The sequence below is a fragment of the Chroicocephalus ridibundus genome, chromosome 8, assembly GCF_963924245.1.
Source record: "Chroicocephalus ridibundus chromosome 8, bChrRid1.1, whole genome shotgun sequence".
NCBI lineage: Eukaryota > Metazoa > Chordata > Aves > Charadriiformes > Laridae > Chroicocephalus > Chroicocephalus ridibundus.
In genome coordinates, this window is record NC_086291.1 from 3599418 (window position 1) to 3616254 (window position 16837).

The 16837-nt window shown below is 42.8% G+C and overlaps 1 protein-coding gene across 4 annotated transcripts in view; it reads right to left on the reverse strand.

Moving 5' to 3' along the window:
* Nucleotides 1-16837, reverse strand: part of PATJ (PATJ crumbs cell polarity complex component) — a 157772-nt gene that overhangs the window by 58189 nt on the left and 82746 nt on the right. For all 4 annotated transcript variants that reach the window (XM_063343079.1, XM_063343083.1, XM_063343080.1 and 1 more), the window contains one exon: nt 6172-6368. In XM_063343079.1, the coding sequence (XP_063199149.1) occupies nt 6172-6368 (197 nt within the window). The remainder of the gene's footprint in view (nt 1-6171; nt 6369-16837) is intronic.

The following is a 16837-nucleotide window of genomic DNA, read 5'->3' on the forward strand; positions in this document are numbered from 1 at the left end:
GGTTGCAAAACTAGGGCGAGAAGCAACATCCTAGGCCACACTTTGTTAATCAAAGACAAGTTTAAAAATCCAACGGCAAAAATGAATGCTCGGTTGCATTCTGGCTTCAGGCTGGACTTGAAACTTTCAGCAACTTTGTTAGCTTAATTTCTCTAAGTTCAAAAATAAATTAGTCACCAGGCATACTGTGTGCTTTACAAATTGTTTGGATTTATTTAAATTACCATGATTTTTTCTAAACAGCAGACTTCTTAGATTAAAATTTATAGTCTTTACTCTGGCTAAATTAATCCTATTCACTAGATGTATCAAATAGTCCAAAATTTAATTAGCTGTGAGCTGGGTCTGTAAGTTATAATTATTTAATTACACCAAAATGAAAGGATAATCAAACTAATATATCTCCACAAGGTTTTTGGACTGTCCCACATAGTTATTACTGTCAGTATAAATTTTTCTTTCTTTTTTCATTTAAAGAAAAAGGTCACTTTCTTTTGCAAAGTAAATTAATGTTCTGTTAGCTTCATATACCACAGTCATATGGAAAGCACAAAAGGCTACTTAAACAAAACAAAAAATTGAACATCTAGGATTTCATAAGCAACACCATTTTAAATCTTTCAAATTAAATAAAGTGACATGTCAGATTAGCCAAATAGTACTCTGGGAGTCAAAATCTATAAATCTACGCTTTACTTTTTCCATTAGCAATTAGAAAAGTAAAACAAAGCTTTGGCTGAGCAAAAGAAATAAACTGATCTAAATCAAACTCAACTCTTCTGTAAATGTCTCTTTACATAACGTCTTGGGAAGACAGGAGAGAACAGAGAAAGAAAAAAACACGCTACAGGTAAGAGGTCGGGTCAGCACACTTAAGTTCAATCTTTAATATAACCCCACACCGCTTTATGGCGGATTTTATCACATATCCCAAATGTACTTTTGCCTTCACCTACAAAGGTTTTGTTTTACAGTTTCATACATGAAAGTAGCAGAAAGTACAAACTCACTGAAATCTGAACTCTTAAATTAGGAGAAAAAAAAATCTAAAGGATTGTTTGCTTCTCAGCTTTAATTTGCAGAAGAGAAACATTAGATATGGATATTAAAAAAAAAGAGCACTGTTTTTACTGCGTGGCAGTAATGGAAATCCATAAAATTAGTATCATCTGATTTTTATGAAAATCAAGTTAAATGATACCCCAAAGCCAATAAAAGAACTGGCGGAGCGTTCTACAGTAATTATTTCTTTTTACCAATGCATTAGGTTCCTTCTAACCACAGGAATTGTAGCGTTTCAAGGTACAGCTAGACTCTCTGAAACAATGGGAAAAGTTTCAATAACTTTTTGATCAGTCAAATTGTATAGACTGAAATCCCCAATACGCCAATCCACCCAATAATAAAGCAAGAGGAAAACACCAGAAAGAAATATTAATTAATTACAATATGAATTCTTCTTTCCTCACCAAATTTCTTTCCCAGCACACATTCAAACGTCATCTAAAGTGGTCAACAGGCCACAAACTCCATAAAGAGCGAAAATCTCCTGCCCTGCATCGCAGTTGGGCTTTGCCACTGGCCGGGCAGGCAGCTGCGCCCTGTGGTTCCCCACCTGGAGGGTGTGGAAAGAGGGACGGGACAGCAGAAAACGGTGGGTTGCCTGGGTCTTCGTGAGCAACCGGCTTTCTGATTACAGCTTTGCATGATTTGCAGCTTTAAAAATAACCCCCCAACTCTAACCTTAATTGGCAACCTGAGTGTAGAGATAGGACAAGGGGGAGCAGTTTTAAACTGCAAGAGGGGAGATTCGGATTAGATATTAGGAAGAAATTGTTTGCTGTGAGGGCAGTGCGGCCCTGGCCCAGGTTGCCCAGAGAAGCTGTGGCTGCCCCATCCCTGGAGGGGTTCAAGGCCAGGTTGGACGGGGCTTGGAGCAACCTGGGCTGGTGGGAGGTGTCCCTGCCCAGGGCAGGGGGTGCCACTGGGTGGGCTTTAAGGTCCCTTCCAACCCAAACCATTCTATGATATGTATATATACCTATCTCTCTACATTCAAGTTACTACCCCTTTTGAAGGATAGTGCCACTTGCCTAATCCAAAGTAACTGTCTTGAAACAGGAAAAAAACCTAACAATCCCACAACAAATAAGCCGCGAATAAACCACCAGTCCCCACATTCCGGAGCAGAAGTGGCATTGTGAATTTGGCTGGGTAGGTCATTTACTTGGGCAAAATACTGATATATCTATTATATTATTGTGGCATAACATCTTTATCTAAGACTCTTGAAGCAAAATAGCAATAAAACTACATGTAGCACAAAAGCCCTCTGGCTTTGAGATAGAAAAAAAAAAAAAAAAAAAAAATTGCCTCTCATGCAGCAGTCCAGAAGGGACAACAGGTAAATTGTGCACTGATTCTTGACCACAAAGACTAGCTTTCACTCTTTCAAGAAGTGCTGTGGCCTCCTAGACCAAAACATCCAAACGAGCAGTTTCCTTCCACCTCCTGCCCCATTGTCAGCAGGATAAGCAGGGACAGGAAGATGGCAGAAAATCCCAACATCAGTAATGTAGCATACCAGGGCTCCATACAGCTTGGTTTATTAATAGAACACAGTTGACTCTCTTATGGAGAGCTAATAATAATAATAATAATAATAGGGTGGATTATTCAGTGTGAATAAAACCTCCCCAAAGGCCAGACCCATGCAGAGTTCAGGAGCAGCGGGGCTTAACAGCACAGGTACAGCACCGCGTGAGCGCGCTGCGGGCCATGCTGGGCACAATCAGCCACGGGACTAAGCCCAAACTAATAAGATACGAAGCAGTGCAGACACCTGCACTAAAACAGCACGAGTGCAAGGCAGGAGCACCACAGATGGTTTCTTTGCTTGGAAAAAGAACGGAAAAGCAGAACTTGTGTCATGTAAAAAATATATGCTTTTGCACAGGGACCAAGTTCTGGCCCAAGTAATTTTCCTCCACGTATGAAAGTAGGATGAAAGGACCTTCACCCTCAAAAAGCTGTTTTCTCCAGGAACATACCCATCCAAAATACATCACAGAAGATGGATTGAAAAAATCATGATTACATAAAAAAATTGTATGTGACCAGCATTTCACTCAACGTATAGACTGGATCGACTTTCAAAGTGAGCCAGGACCATGGCCCCAAAAAGCTTTGCAGAAGCTAAAAGTGAGATGATATTTTGTTAATTCAGTGACAAAAGATTTAATGAATAAGGAGTTGAGGCAGTCTGGCAGCATCCCACATCCTTCAGTTGAATCCAATCAAACTCCAGTTCAAAAGAAAAACGAAGAGGTAATATCTATTTATCTTTATACATTTATACATTTATCTCCCTCCCATTAACCTTACCCCCATCAACAGCCACGGGGAATAACCTGTACACACTGCAGTAGCATCCACTGTTTTAATGGAGCAACGCTAACCAACGGCAGGCACTGGGGCAGCCCAGGACAGTGCAGAAATGCTAGAGGCTTCCTAAGATGTGAATCCCTTCTCTTGCCGATATGCTCTAGTATTCAAAAATCGATCTGTAATCAAAGATGCAAATGCAAATATACTTAAAACATGCAGTTAGATGAGGGTTGAGGGTGCTCTATTTGCTGCTGAACAGATGAGAATACTGGGGGAAATGACCACAAATGCTTATGAATGAAGTGGCCGCAAAGTCCAATAGCTTTTTTTCTGCAGAATAACTAAATATTTGACCAGGGGGCAAAGGGCAGCAGCTCAGTCTGCAGGTAGAGCAATTTAATACCTACGTGCAGTGAAGCACTACCCAAAGGAAGAGAAGTTGCGTCACCAGTAAAAATTGTCCATCCAGGTCTCTGAATGAGGGAAGGATACCATGGGAGAGATTAAATGCTTCTGTGACGAACCATACAGTCTTTAATTTTATGTCTTTGACTGGAGAAAAGCAAACAATATGGATTCCATCATTTCCTCACTTCTGAACACTTGAGTTTGCCATTAATGCTCTTTTAATGTATTTTGTTGAAGAAGACACTGCAAGTAAAGCCAGTTGACCACCTTGATCTCTGCATCACTGGCATGGAAGTAGCAGGAAATTATACTGGAGATATTCAAAAGCCATCTGGACGCAGTCCTGGGTAACTGGCTCAAGGTGGCCCTGCTTGAGCACCAGGTGACCTCCAGAGGTCCCTTCCAGGCCCAGCCATTCTGTGATATTCCTACCTCGGTGACCTGTATAATTCTTGAGTATGAGGACTCCTAATGGTTACTGAAACAACCTTGTTACTGAATCTAATGGTTATTGAAAAAAACCTGCCAGCGTAAATACCCATTAGTTCCATTTCAATGCTATTCGCATAACACCGAAATGCTTTTAAAAGACAAAAACCCCAGAGCTGTGAATAACTGACCACTGATGTGAACATGAGACGTCTGTACGTGACTAAAGCACAACCCATTTCTTTGTAACAGAGGATGTTTTCACACTGGATACGTACTCACTGGGGACCCAAATGAGATCACCGCGTCCTTTCATAGCAGCAATCACACTTCTGCCCACTGGTGACACACCTTTAATTTGATTGCAAAGGTAAACATGAGGCAGTTACTAAAGTCTCTTTGGACTTCTGTTCATTTGAAGTTTGGCATTTTTGAGACGGTGAACGTCACTTCCCTTCCACTGAAGAAAAAAAAATCATTTTATCTCCAACTCGACAGGGAGAGGAATTAGGGCAACACCACCACTTTGGAAAATGCTACTTATAACATGGCTTGTGCATGCAAACCCCAAGCCTTGAGATATACGTGATTCATCACAGATGGTGCATCTTTCAAGTACTGTTAGCAATACTTAGCATTAGATCAAACAAACGCTGCAAGGAATAACTCATGAGATATGAGAAAACTCGTGTGTATCCTTCTCCGTGGGAAAGTATTGATACAAAAGGCTTTCCCTTTCCTCTACCAGGAACCACCCAGTCTATGAGATGCACAGAGGAAAACAGTACCATGAGTCCTTTCAGCTGCTATGCAGTTTTACCATTAGAATTTGGTGCCAAGGGCAGAAAGAACATAAATTTGAAGGAGAACGTAATTTTCCAACCCTTCTCCAGTATGGTATAGACCTTCATACCATTTATCACACTTAAAACCACCTGAAGTTTATTATTTTCTTTTTCTTATTATAGCAAAACAAGTCTTTCTTGTACTACGTGTATCGAAAACCGATCATTACAGAACTGTTAGACAATGACAAATGCTTAGACAATTCGGAGTACTCCCAAGGTATCCTCAGGCAGTCAATTTGCTTTCTCAAGTCAAGAAACATGAGAAAATAGGTGGTTCTCTGATGGCACAGAGATTTGCTGAAAGATCAAAAAATCACCACCCATGGAGAGCAGGAGGTCAGCATAAACCTGCTCTTCAGTGAAAGCTTCTCTCGAAAGGAAAGATCCCCAGGGATGGCTGATTTTTTTTAAACTGCTGAAGCAATCATGACGTGGGGAACCACTGCAGGTACTGCAGCAAAGTGTCATTTTGCAACAGCCAAAAATCAGAGAGGTGTAGAAACCCTGCGTTTTCAATCTGAAGGTGAAGCAAGGAGATAGGCGAAAAAGTGACGACAAAATACTCTACTTGCTAATGAGCTCTCTTGCCTTGTGGGTGAACTTGTGCCAGACACGACTAAAGAAAATATTAAGTATTTTAAGTTACAACAGATCAAAACAGATTACAGCATGAAATTTATTTTCAGGATGGGGAATATCCCTGTCATCTGTAAAAACACATATGGTAACTTTGAGGGGGTTTTGTTTTTTTAAATGTAAGGTGTGAATTTCCCTGTGAAACCACATATGTACTACAAGGATAGATTTACTGTCCCCTTCCTGCCTTTCAACAGTCCCTCCCTAAGCAGAGCTTGCGAACATGCTGAGAGCACAGACTTCACTGACAAGACATTAGTTTTCACAGGCCAATGATTTTCGTTTCACTGAAAACACATTTACCTGCCAAAGGCCAAGTTCTCAGTTGGCATAAATCAGTGCAGCTCCTTGCCTCAGCCACCTAATTCCATTTGCAGGCTTTATTTAAGGTTCAAACGATAACTTCGCATATGCCTCTCCCTCTCTCCATGAGCCCTGCTTAGTAGTTAAAGGAAACACTTACCTCTAGAAGTTCATCGCCAATATGCATCCTTCCATCTCGTCCTGCAGGTCCATCTGGATTGATACCAACTACAAAGATGCTCATCCGAGAGCGGTCCTTGTTGCCAGCAAGACTCAGTCCGAGCCCATTTTTGTCCTTCTCAAGCTCAATAATGTGCAACTCTCCCGGCAGATCTGCATATCTTTGCCTGATTTTTTCTAGAAAGATCAAACATAAAATGAGTTATAACATGAAATAACTTACCTGGCGATGTTCGAGAACACATACAAATATGCTAGGAATTGATGGCTTCTCAGCATTTAGCCTTTGTTAACAGAGGTCTTTCCGGCACAGACTCTAAAATACCATTTGCTGTGCCTGTATCACTCGCACAGCAAAAAGCAGCATCAGCTGCAAATAATATTCACATTAAATTTTAATTATTCGTACAACAGGCTGGTTCTAAGCCAAAAAATTTTTGAGAGGAGGGTAAACAAGGGAATTCCAGAGGCACCTCAACCTTACCTTCCAAAACCTACCAGTTTCAGGAAACTCTCATAAAGTTAGAGCTGGTTAATTAACCACTGTGGGAAACTGAAATGCTCACGGTGCAAACATACTGCGAACTCCCATCTCAGGGTAGAATCTTCCAGTTTTGCTCCTTTCTGGTGACTGAGGAATATGCTCACCATGCTCTGCTTAACATCGTGTGCTACTGTGCAGATGATTACTCAAAGCAGATGTCAGTGACAATGTATATGATCGATTGCATTTTTAAATGCAGCCTCGCTTGTTATTAAGGTAGTTATTTGTCTTTCATCTACATTTCAACCATTTCTGTGACAGAGCGCAATATACTTGCAAAGTTATTTGGAGCTCACTGCGTTTCTGTGGATGCTGACAGTTTAATCTGAATGCCTTTTCACCACCGGCATACAAACATCTGTAACTATCACTGGCGAGGGTCAATCACAGCACGGGTGATTATTTTTTTTTTCCTGTCTGATTGTCCTTTGCAGATTTTAAAGCCAGCTTCATAACACCACCTGCATCCAATGCTTCAGCTGGGCCACACATTAAAAAAAGCAACTTGAAGTATTTTGTTGTGGCTGGATGTCACCTTTAGCATAGAGCCCAAGGTGAAGGAAACTGCTGCATTATGCATTAAGAGGAGAAATAAGAGATATTATATGTTCAACTATATCCCTGAGTCAGCAGCAGTAGCTAGATCAATATTAGCTATTACCATTCTACTGGGGAAGCGTATTTTAATAGTATGATTTAACCACTGTAGTGAACGTTCCCATGACAACAAGGAAGAGGGGAAAGAACTGGGGAAGGTGAGAGGGAAGCAACTAAAAGTGCATAAAAACTGCTGAGAAGAGCAGCAATGAAGCAGAGGTGTTCCTTCCGCAGCCCCTGCGCCGGCTGTTAGGGTGATTGAGCCAAGCTTGGGTCCACCCTGGCAGCTCTCCTCTCCCAGGGTCCTCCTTCAGCAGTTCTACAGCTGCAGCAGCCCCTCACGCTTCGGCAGAGACCCCTGGGACCAGTCTCCCATCTCCAACCCCAGATGCGCCCAAGAGCATCATCTAAACTCAGAGCAACACAGACAAGAACCAGCTCCCCCGTTGCCGTATTTACAGAATGGCATTTTCCTGCCGCGCTCAAAATTCCCGGTAGCCTGGAGCCCAAGCCTAAAATCCTGGGGGCATATATTAAGGGTGAGATGTTATCCCTGGAAAGCTGTAAAGCCCTACAGAGGTCTGTACAAAATCAGAATATCATAAAAAATTAGAAACCTCACTTGTTACTGTCAATTATATGCCAAAAATTCCTATAACTGCATTAAATGGTAATCCATGTAGCTGCGCAGTTCTTTAATATATTTCTTAACTAATGGGGTCAAAATGTAATTAGAGGTGTGATTTGCTACTTGAATTTAGAAAGTGTTTTTTTTCTGCTTAGCGTGCAGCATACCTCCTGCCGAAAAACAGCAAGCGAGGAACGGTCTCGAAAATGGTGCTTCTGAAAGTACGGCAGATAGAAGCACATATTGCAGCCACACGTGTTTTGTTCACACCGCCGAGGTTTAATGTTCTTTTCCCATTAAGCAAAGTCCAGACCTGAAGAGCACTAAGACATTTTCTGCCCACCACAATTAGACAAACAACTCATTACGGCGCAGCAAGTCACTCCAGCGTATCCCAGCTGTAAGAATATTAACAGGTCATCAGCAGAAAAGGGGTTTCTGAGTGACCGCACTTTTGTGGGCAAAGCAAAGAATGAGCGCTCTGGAGGGATGCTGTTGACTGATCGTTGCTCTGCCACAGTTCCTTCCAGTGCTTGTTTTACATGGAAAACACATCTCACATTTGCTAGGAGCATAGCACATGTCTACAAGCATGTTTTTAGCAACGGGTACTCGGACGCAGAGGAAAGAGGTGAAAGGAGGAGGAGAACACATACGCTTAATGTTATCCAGAGGAAGCTGCACATCTTCAGAGACTGCTTCAAAACTCATTTCTTGCTCGTCAGTAAAACTCCTTGAAATTCCCCAACCTGAGTCTGACGCAGGAGTTGCTCTGTGACACTGTGCACATGGACACATGGCTCCAGCCTTTATCTGCAGACACAAGCCTTCTGAGACTACCCGCTATCAGCAAGTCTGTAAAGTCTGTGGTGTTTCCTCCTGCTGGAGGAGCCCAGAATGAGCCTTCTCACATGGGAAAAATGTGAGCTGTTCAGAAGGACGTGTATATTCCCGTTCCGTGCTGGGCTGAAACTAAAAGTAAGTTTTAGTCCTCCTAAAATTAGTAGTTAAAAGTAATTGTCTGGGATGAGACAGAGCCCCACTAAAGTTTCTGGTCTGCCTGTACTGGGTCAGGACTGGAAACCTGGCGCCCAGTTCAGCATTCCAGCTGCAGCAGTTCCCCCACTGCGGGAACAATTCCTTGGGTGAAGCAAAAATTTATCTGGGCAAAAAAAGGAGACCAGCTCCAGGGGTCATCAAGCTGGTTTATTTGTTAAGAGTATTTTTTTTGTAAAGGGTTTTCCCCACTGCATCTCTTTGAAAAAAACCATACCTACAACAGAAGGAAACCAGCTCCAAGACAGACCCGCTGGCCAAGGCCGAGCCCATCAGTGACAGTGACAGTGATAGCATCTCTGTCATAACATATTTAGGAAGGGAAAAAAAACCCCCACCTGCGCAACTGCAGCCAGAGAGAGGAGTGAGAACATGTGAGAGCAACAGCTCTGCAGATGCCCAGGTCAGTGAAGGAGGAGCAGGAGGTGCTGCAGGTGTCAAGAGAAGAGATTCCCTTGCAGCCCATGGTGAAGACCATGGTGAGGCAGGCTGTCCCCCTGCAGCCCATGGAAGACCACGGTGGAGCAGGTATCCACCTGCAGCCCATGGAGGACCCCACACTGGAGCAGGGGGATGCTCGAAGGAGGCTGTGACCATGTGGGAAACCCACACTGGAGCAGGCTCCTGGCAGGACCTGTGTGCCCACGGGGGACCCAGGCTGGAGCAGTCTGTTCCTGAAGGACAGAACCCCGTGGAAGGGACCCACGCTGGAGCAGTTGGTGAAGAACTGCAGCCTGTGGGAAGGACCCCACACTGAAGCAGGGGATGAGAGTGAGGAGTTCTCCCCGTGAGGAGGAAGGCACGGAAGAGGCAATGTGATGGACTGAGCGCAACCCCCCATTTCTCATCCCCCTGTGCTGCTGGGGGGGAGGAGGGAGAGAAAATTGGGAGTACGATTAAGCTGGGGAAGAAGGGAGGGGTGGGGGGGAAGGTGTTTTAAGATTTGGTTTTAGTTCTCACTACCCTACTCTGATTTGATTGATAATAAATTACATTAATTTTCTCTGAGTGGAGTCTGTTTTGCCTGTGATGGTAATTGGCGAGTGATCTCTCCCTGTCCTTAGCTCAACCCACAAGCCTTTGGTTATATTTCTCTCCCCTGCCCAGCTGAGGAGGGGAAGTGACAGAGCGGCTTTGGTGGGCACCTGGTGTCCAGCCAGGGTCAGCCCACCACAGGAGGGAGTCACGAAGATGCTATGTGCCCAGCACCGCTTCCAGCCCGTCAGGAGGCCACCGTTACCGCATGCTGCCGGAGAAGACGCGAGCGTGTCCGTACGTGTTCATGCACGCAGGGACAAGCAGAGACATCCCTGCTCTTAAAAACAAGCCCCCCTTAGCAGGGCATGCCAACTCCTCCCTCAACAACAGAAGGTTCTGGCTCTCGCAAGCCCCACCTCCTGCAATTAAACACTTCCAAGGGGCGTCCTCCCCAGCCAGCCTTGCAGTGTAAATGATAACGTGCTATTCCCAGCGGTGTCGTTGCGTTACTCATCCAATCTGCATACAAATATCCTTTGGGCATCCAGCAGACTTCCTATAACATCGTAATCGTATTCTCAGTTTGCCTCTTAATAAGAATCTCATAAGATTATTTTAAACAAGTATTTACTGCTTAAACAAACGTGCATCTAAGGCATCTTCTTTTTAATGCCTTTTTCAGCTGGTTTTTTCTCCCCTCCAGCTGGTATCGCTTTTCAGTTCTCTGCCTAGCATTGGGGAGCCAGTTAGCATCTGCTTTTGCAAAGAATTCCATTATCTGCCTTCATTACCAGATACTTTACACAAGGCAATTGTAATTCTGTTGTTGCTGCATTACACATGGGACACGGCGTTTCTTGTTTTGGCACTACATGGAGTTGTTTCCACATTCGGTGACAATATGCCTATCACAACTTCTGCAAACATATCTCACCAACGATATTAAACTAGCTACGGTTGCATCCAGTTTCTTTCAAAAATACTCTACAGATGTAACGTGAACTAAAAGCACAAGTATACGCTTTAGCGATCGCTCCGGCAATAGTATTTCCCAGTTATATTAGCAGACAATTACATTTCAAAGAGAAACCCTGGAAATGGAAGACAACTGCTTTCAAACAATATACTATTATGCTGCTGCATATGTTTCCCGGCTTCAGCCGCTATTCCTATTATATTAAACAGAGAGATAAAAGAAATAAATGGGGACAATATGGTCAGGCTATTGGAGTTTGCATGATCTAGTATTGCAACAAACACACAATTTATCTGCACGGAAAAAAACAGACACTGCTTCTCAGGAAGGAAAAAGGCTCTTTAAATTACAAAGATATATATAAAGTACTCGCAAAGGGCTGAGGAGCCTGTTTCCCAAACCTGCTGAAATCTCCAGTTAAATGAGCTGAAAGGGAAGAGGTGTTTCTTTTGAAAATGGTGTCTCTGCACGATGCAAATTAGAGTCCATCTAGAAAGGTAAAAAGAGGAAAGGAAAAGCTCCGGATGACTCAGCTAGGTGATTGCGTTTAGTACCAAACGCTCAATATTAAAGCTGTCAAGGCAAAATACAGAGAAAAGAAAGGGGGGGAAACCACCACAAAAAGAGATGACAGATGATATTTGTATATAGAAGGCGATACTGAGGATTTTACATCCCTCTTGCATTACCTCGGATAACTATTAGCAACATATGCTGGCTTTTGGAGACTTTACAGTGGTCTCATTTATCAGCCCGTGCTCATGTTAGTGGTTTCGGCTACCATTTTTATCACATAGCACATAACGTGGTTACAGTCTCAGCCTTTTCTGAGATCACTCTGCTCAGACAGCAGAGCTGCAGCATCACAACCGCTGTTTTTCATTTAGGAATGATAGATATCAGAATGCAGCCAGCATCCACTACGCAGAGCCAACCTTGCATATCAAATAACTAATTCCCTTCTTGATTTCACCATAAACACTAAAAAAAAAAAATAATGTAGGAAGTCCCTTGAAAGCTAACCCTAGAGCTGTGAGGGCAGCATGTCTAATTTACTGATTACAATTTACAAGAACCTAAATAAGCATATTGAAGGGACCATAATTGAACAAATGGGGTTTAGAATTCTCCCACTACTAATAATATAATAAGCTTATTGTTTTAATCTTCCCACTAGCCCTCTATTCAGCTCCAAGGAGGCAGACAGTTCTTCAAACCTTATCTCAAAAGCGATGTACTCGTCTGTTTTCATAAGCTTTAAACCAAAAAATAGAGAGAAGAGAATTTCTGTAATGTTTTCTAAAATTCCATAAAATCATCCCAATTCTTCTCTTGGTGATCAGCACGCGTGACAAAAATAGGGCAGTCGTATTCAAAACTGGCAAATCTAAATGGAAGAGCCAGAGATCGTGTTAAGAGCAGTCCCCCCTTCCTCGGGTGGTGAGAGGAGAGGACAGAGGCTGCCGGGGCTCACGGCTTCGGAAATGCCGTTATCTCCAGGCTGTGGGCAGGGAGCATCCCTGCAGTGGGATGGGGCAGCTACGGATTCCCCATCTGATCCAGAAACTCGGCATCCCCTACAATCTCCCTTTGACAGCCCCACCATCCCTTCGGCAACACTTTGCTTCACGTACACCATTTGGAAGTCATTTACCAAAACTGAAGCGATGATTTTCAAAGAAAAATAAAAGCCAGCATTTCTACTATTCTCTGGCACACTTCAATTCATGCTCCCACCCCAAGCCCAAGCCTGTCACATACAAGGAAGAAAAAAAAAAAAAAAAAAAAGAGCTCCATGGCTCTATCTTTCCCCTTCCTCCCCAAAATACTGTCAGCCAAAATTGTCACGTTATTTTTAAGTACCTGAGGGCAAGAGCACACACAAGGTGCCACACAGACACAGCCTTCTCTGGATGAACAGCTAACGTATGGGGTTTTATACTCGCACAAATACAACTCACCCAAGCTCAAGTGAAAAACAACCGTACATTAAACTCTCCTGAGACAATACTCTTACCCTAACTTGAAGACTGCCTCTTTTCTTCTCTTTCTGTGTGAAGGAGCTGGACTACTATTTGGGGTCTCTGAGTTTCTTCTCTTCTGACCGCCCCCTTCGACTCAGGCTCCCATTCTGTTTTGCTCCTCTCACGCCATGCAAACGCGTGCAGCAGCTTCGCAGCTCACACAAGAAAACTTTCCTTCTCCTCCAACGCTTCCCTTAAATCCCACTTGTCCCTCACATCACTCTTTCTGCAGTGGAAGGTAAAAATTTCTGCTAGTGATTTTTAACTAATCCAGGAAGAAGGGTATAATGAGAGTCTCCACAATCCACTTCAAGTACCATTTCATTTCGTTCCTGCGAGCAGGTGACATTTAGAAACGGTTATCATTAATTTTTGCTTCCTACAATCAAGAGATCATCATACACAAAGACAACAGCAGAGAGAAAAGCGACATTTAGCCCCGGCTGAACAGACAGGGTAACCACAGCCTGTAACATCAGGGAGCATCTCCAACACTTGCACTGGCTCATGTCAACATTTTCAACAAATGCAGCTCCTGCCAAAATTTTTTTCCTGATTTCAGACCCAAAGCGTCATTCTAAAGCTGCAGCTTTGTTACACGACATTGAAGTTCTCTGAGGAAGTGATATTGTATGTTTTCTTTTTTAATCAGATGACAAGGACATGACGAGTCTATTCATACCGATGTTTTATCTGAGATCTTTAACAGTTTTAAAAGGAGATGTAGTGAACGTGTGGTACGCAGAGCATCCTGATGCCAATAACTGCTGATTATAAGGGGATCTGCCCTCCCCTGCACACAATGCTTCCACTCATTTGCCTTTCAAATGACGCATTAACCCTCATCCAAGCGCTGGGGTTTCCTCAAAAGTGACCTCTTCCGGGTGCTGTGATCTGGCAATCAGTCACTCCGGCAGAGCTCAGAGTGTCTCCGCACCCGCCGACAATTCTGCAGCCTCACTGGCTTTGGAGGAAAGGACTGGCAAAAGCTGCCCACGTGTTTCTTGCCCGCTGCCCTGGGACTGATAAACTGGCTGTTTCCTCTACGTAGGAGACACACAAAACAGGCTGGCGGCTGGAGCATCACACTGCCACTAGTTGATTAAATACAGACAAATAGCAACAAAGACATTTTTCTTTCGATAAAAATCTTCTCTATGAGGATACAAATAGTTATGTGTAAAAATATATCACGTCACAGTTATGTTTAGGCCCACAAAAGGCCCAAGTGAATGCTTTTTGAACTAATTACATCCTTAAAATATGGGGTAGCCTCCAAAGATAGCTGCTGTAGACCCCATTTTTAAGCCGTTGAAAAGATAACCGAGAAAAATCCTACAAAAAATACTCTACTGTACAATATTGCAGTATATTATATTGTACCATGGAGTTTAAGTCATCTAAGGCCAAAATACTGCAGTCTTCAGAGCTCGCCAGCCTGCTTGGTGGTGATGGCACCGAGCAGCCCAGAGATAAGGCTCAGTTATCACAGCCACCAGGCTCAGGCGTGCTGCGCCTCCCGAGAGAAAGCAGCCTTGCTCCTGCTCTGCTGAGCCTTGCCTCGCACGCTTCTGCGGCAAGCTACAATATGTCAACATTAGAAAATACTGATTTCCATCTGCCAAGTCTCAAGGAAATTTGAAATAGCTCTAAACGCACATGACTCGCGCTTCTGGCCCGCTGCACGGCGGCTATCACCTGGCATCGACGTGCCCACCACGTGTCAGGGATGTGTAAGGACGCACAACGGGCACACACAAAATCAGATTCCCAGATGCTGTGGCAATGTTTTAATGACCCATTTTACAATGCAGTTTTGGGAAAATCTCGCAATTGGGGTAGAAGTTTCTTTTCTAAGCTACTCTTTCTGGTAGGGGCAGGTTTTCTGGTTTGCTCCTGCTCACGTTGCTCTGCCAGCATCTATAATCCATTCCCTACATTTCTATTTGAAAGCTGCTCGTTCATTTGATGGAAGAGCAAATATGTCCGAGACTGAACAAAGAATCCTGGGGAACTCTAATCCATTGCTTTTCTGCTTGGTCTCAACATGAGCAAATGAATATTGTGAACATTTAAATTCTTCCTCCCTTGACAGTAATACAGTGGAACTTGATCTGACACTGTTTCATCTTTAAATAATGATGTTCCCGCAAAGCGACTGGCACAGTCATTATCTTGGAATCTTTCTGCACCGAGTCTGATTAAAGACAACGGCATCAGACTATTGTCAAAAAATGAAAGTTTGTTACCTAATGAAGGCTTTTATGGGCCCGACCCTCAGCTTCCCCAGAGATCAGGTACTGTAAGAGGCAGCACAGAGGACATCTCTCAGAAGCCAAGGTGACGAGACATTTCTCATGCAGCGATTTGTTACTAATTTAAGAACCTGTGATGAGAGCCTGAACCTCCTCCGTCTAGAGCGGGATGGATGAGAAAATGGTGAGACTTTTGGATTCAATAATAAAAACTTTTTGACAAGCAAACACAACCCGTACCGATGAGCCCAAAGATCCAGAGAGAACTCTTAGAAGGAAGGTCTCCAGGGGAACTGCCACCATTTGTGAAAAGCGGACAAAAAAACCTGTTAAGCTTCAAAAAAAACCCAGTTGCACTAACAAGAAATAAAAGTAAAAGAAAAGATTAAAGGTTGTGAAAGAGCAGGTGAAGGGGAAGAAACGATACCGTGCAGCTGGGATAAGAGATGGTGGAGAGGAGATGGCAGGAAGAGTGTCCCAAGCCAACGCAACGGCTTGCTTTGCCACAGCAGCACGGCCTTGCCACGCAACAAAGCTACGTAAAATCAGTGTGACTAGACGAGGGCTAAATTAAATTTTTGGATTTAAAAAAAAAAAAAAAAAAAAACAAAAAACAAAAAACCAAACCCCGCCACAGCAGTTTAAGTTTGTTTGTACAGCAATTTTTAAATATGCTGTGACAGCGATTAGAAAAGATTAAAGTCGGGTGAGTCATCTGGGACTGTAAAGCCCAGAAAATACCCACAGAGCTATGCTGGAAAACAGAGTGCAAGTCTTGACAGTGAGAAGAACCAGGGAAGACAGATCATGATCAGCTACTTTAGTCATGATATAATTCAATGGCGATCTGAACGATAAATTTTAATCCTGTTTTAATATTTTTAGGTTTTAGTTATTTTGCTAAAGTTGATTGTAACTAGTTAGTCACTATTAAAATACATTTATCTGCGGCAAAAGATTATACTTACATTGTATGCTCCTTCTTTAGGCCAACCATGGGGATAAAATGCTATATAAGTACTTAAGGAAATATAAAAATTATTATACATCTGTTGAAATACTCGATATTTCTCTCATATGTCACATACTATGAACAATATTTCTTCTATATTATATATTTTTCCTAACAATATATACTGTTTGTATTTGGATGGAAATTAGAATGCAATTAAAATACAAGCAACAGCTTTGTAATAAAAATATTGCATGCAAACATGCCAATTGTGATTAATATAAGAAAAATGTTTTCATTTAAAACTGGAATATTAAACAAAAGCATTGTTATTCTCACAGCAGATAAGGGAGGTTCCATGGTGATCAAAACCATTTTTAAATGGTCTAATTTCCACTTTGTCCAAGATTTCCTTTTGTCTGTCTTGGGGCCTTCACGAACACCTAGTTAACGATAAACGCCGTGCAGTGACCTCGGAGGAGGTTCTGCCATCGCACCACAGCCACAAACACTTCCATAATTTTCCAACTGACAACTCTCAACTTCACACTCCTAGTTTTTATTCACAGACCAGAAAAGAAAAATATCCTTTTTCAGCTCCTAACAAACTGTTCAAGTTTGATAAGCTGTTTGCAT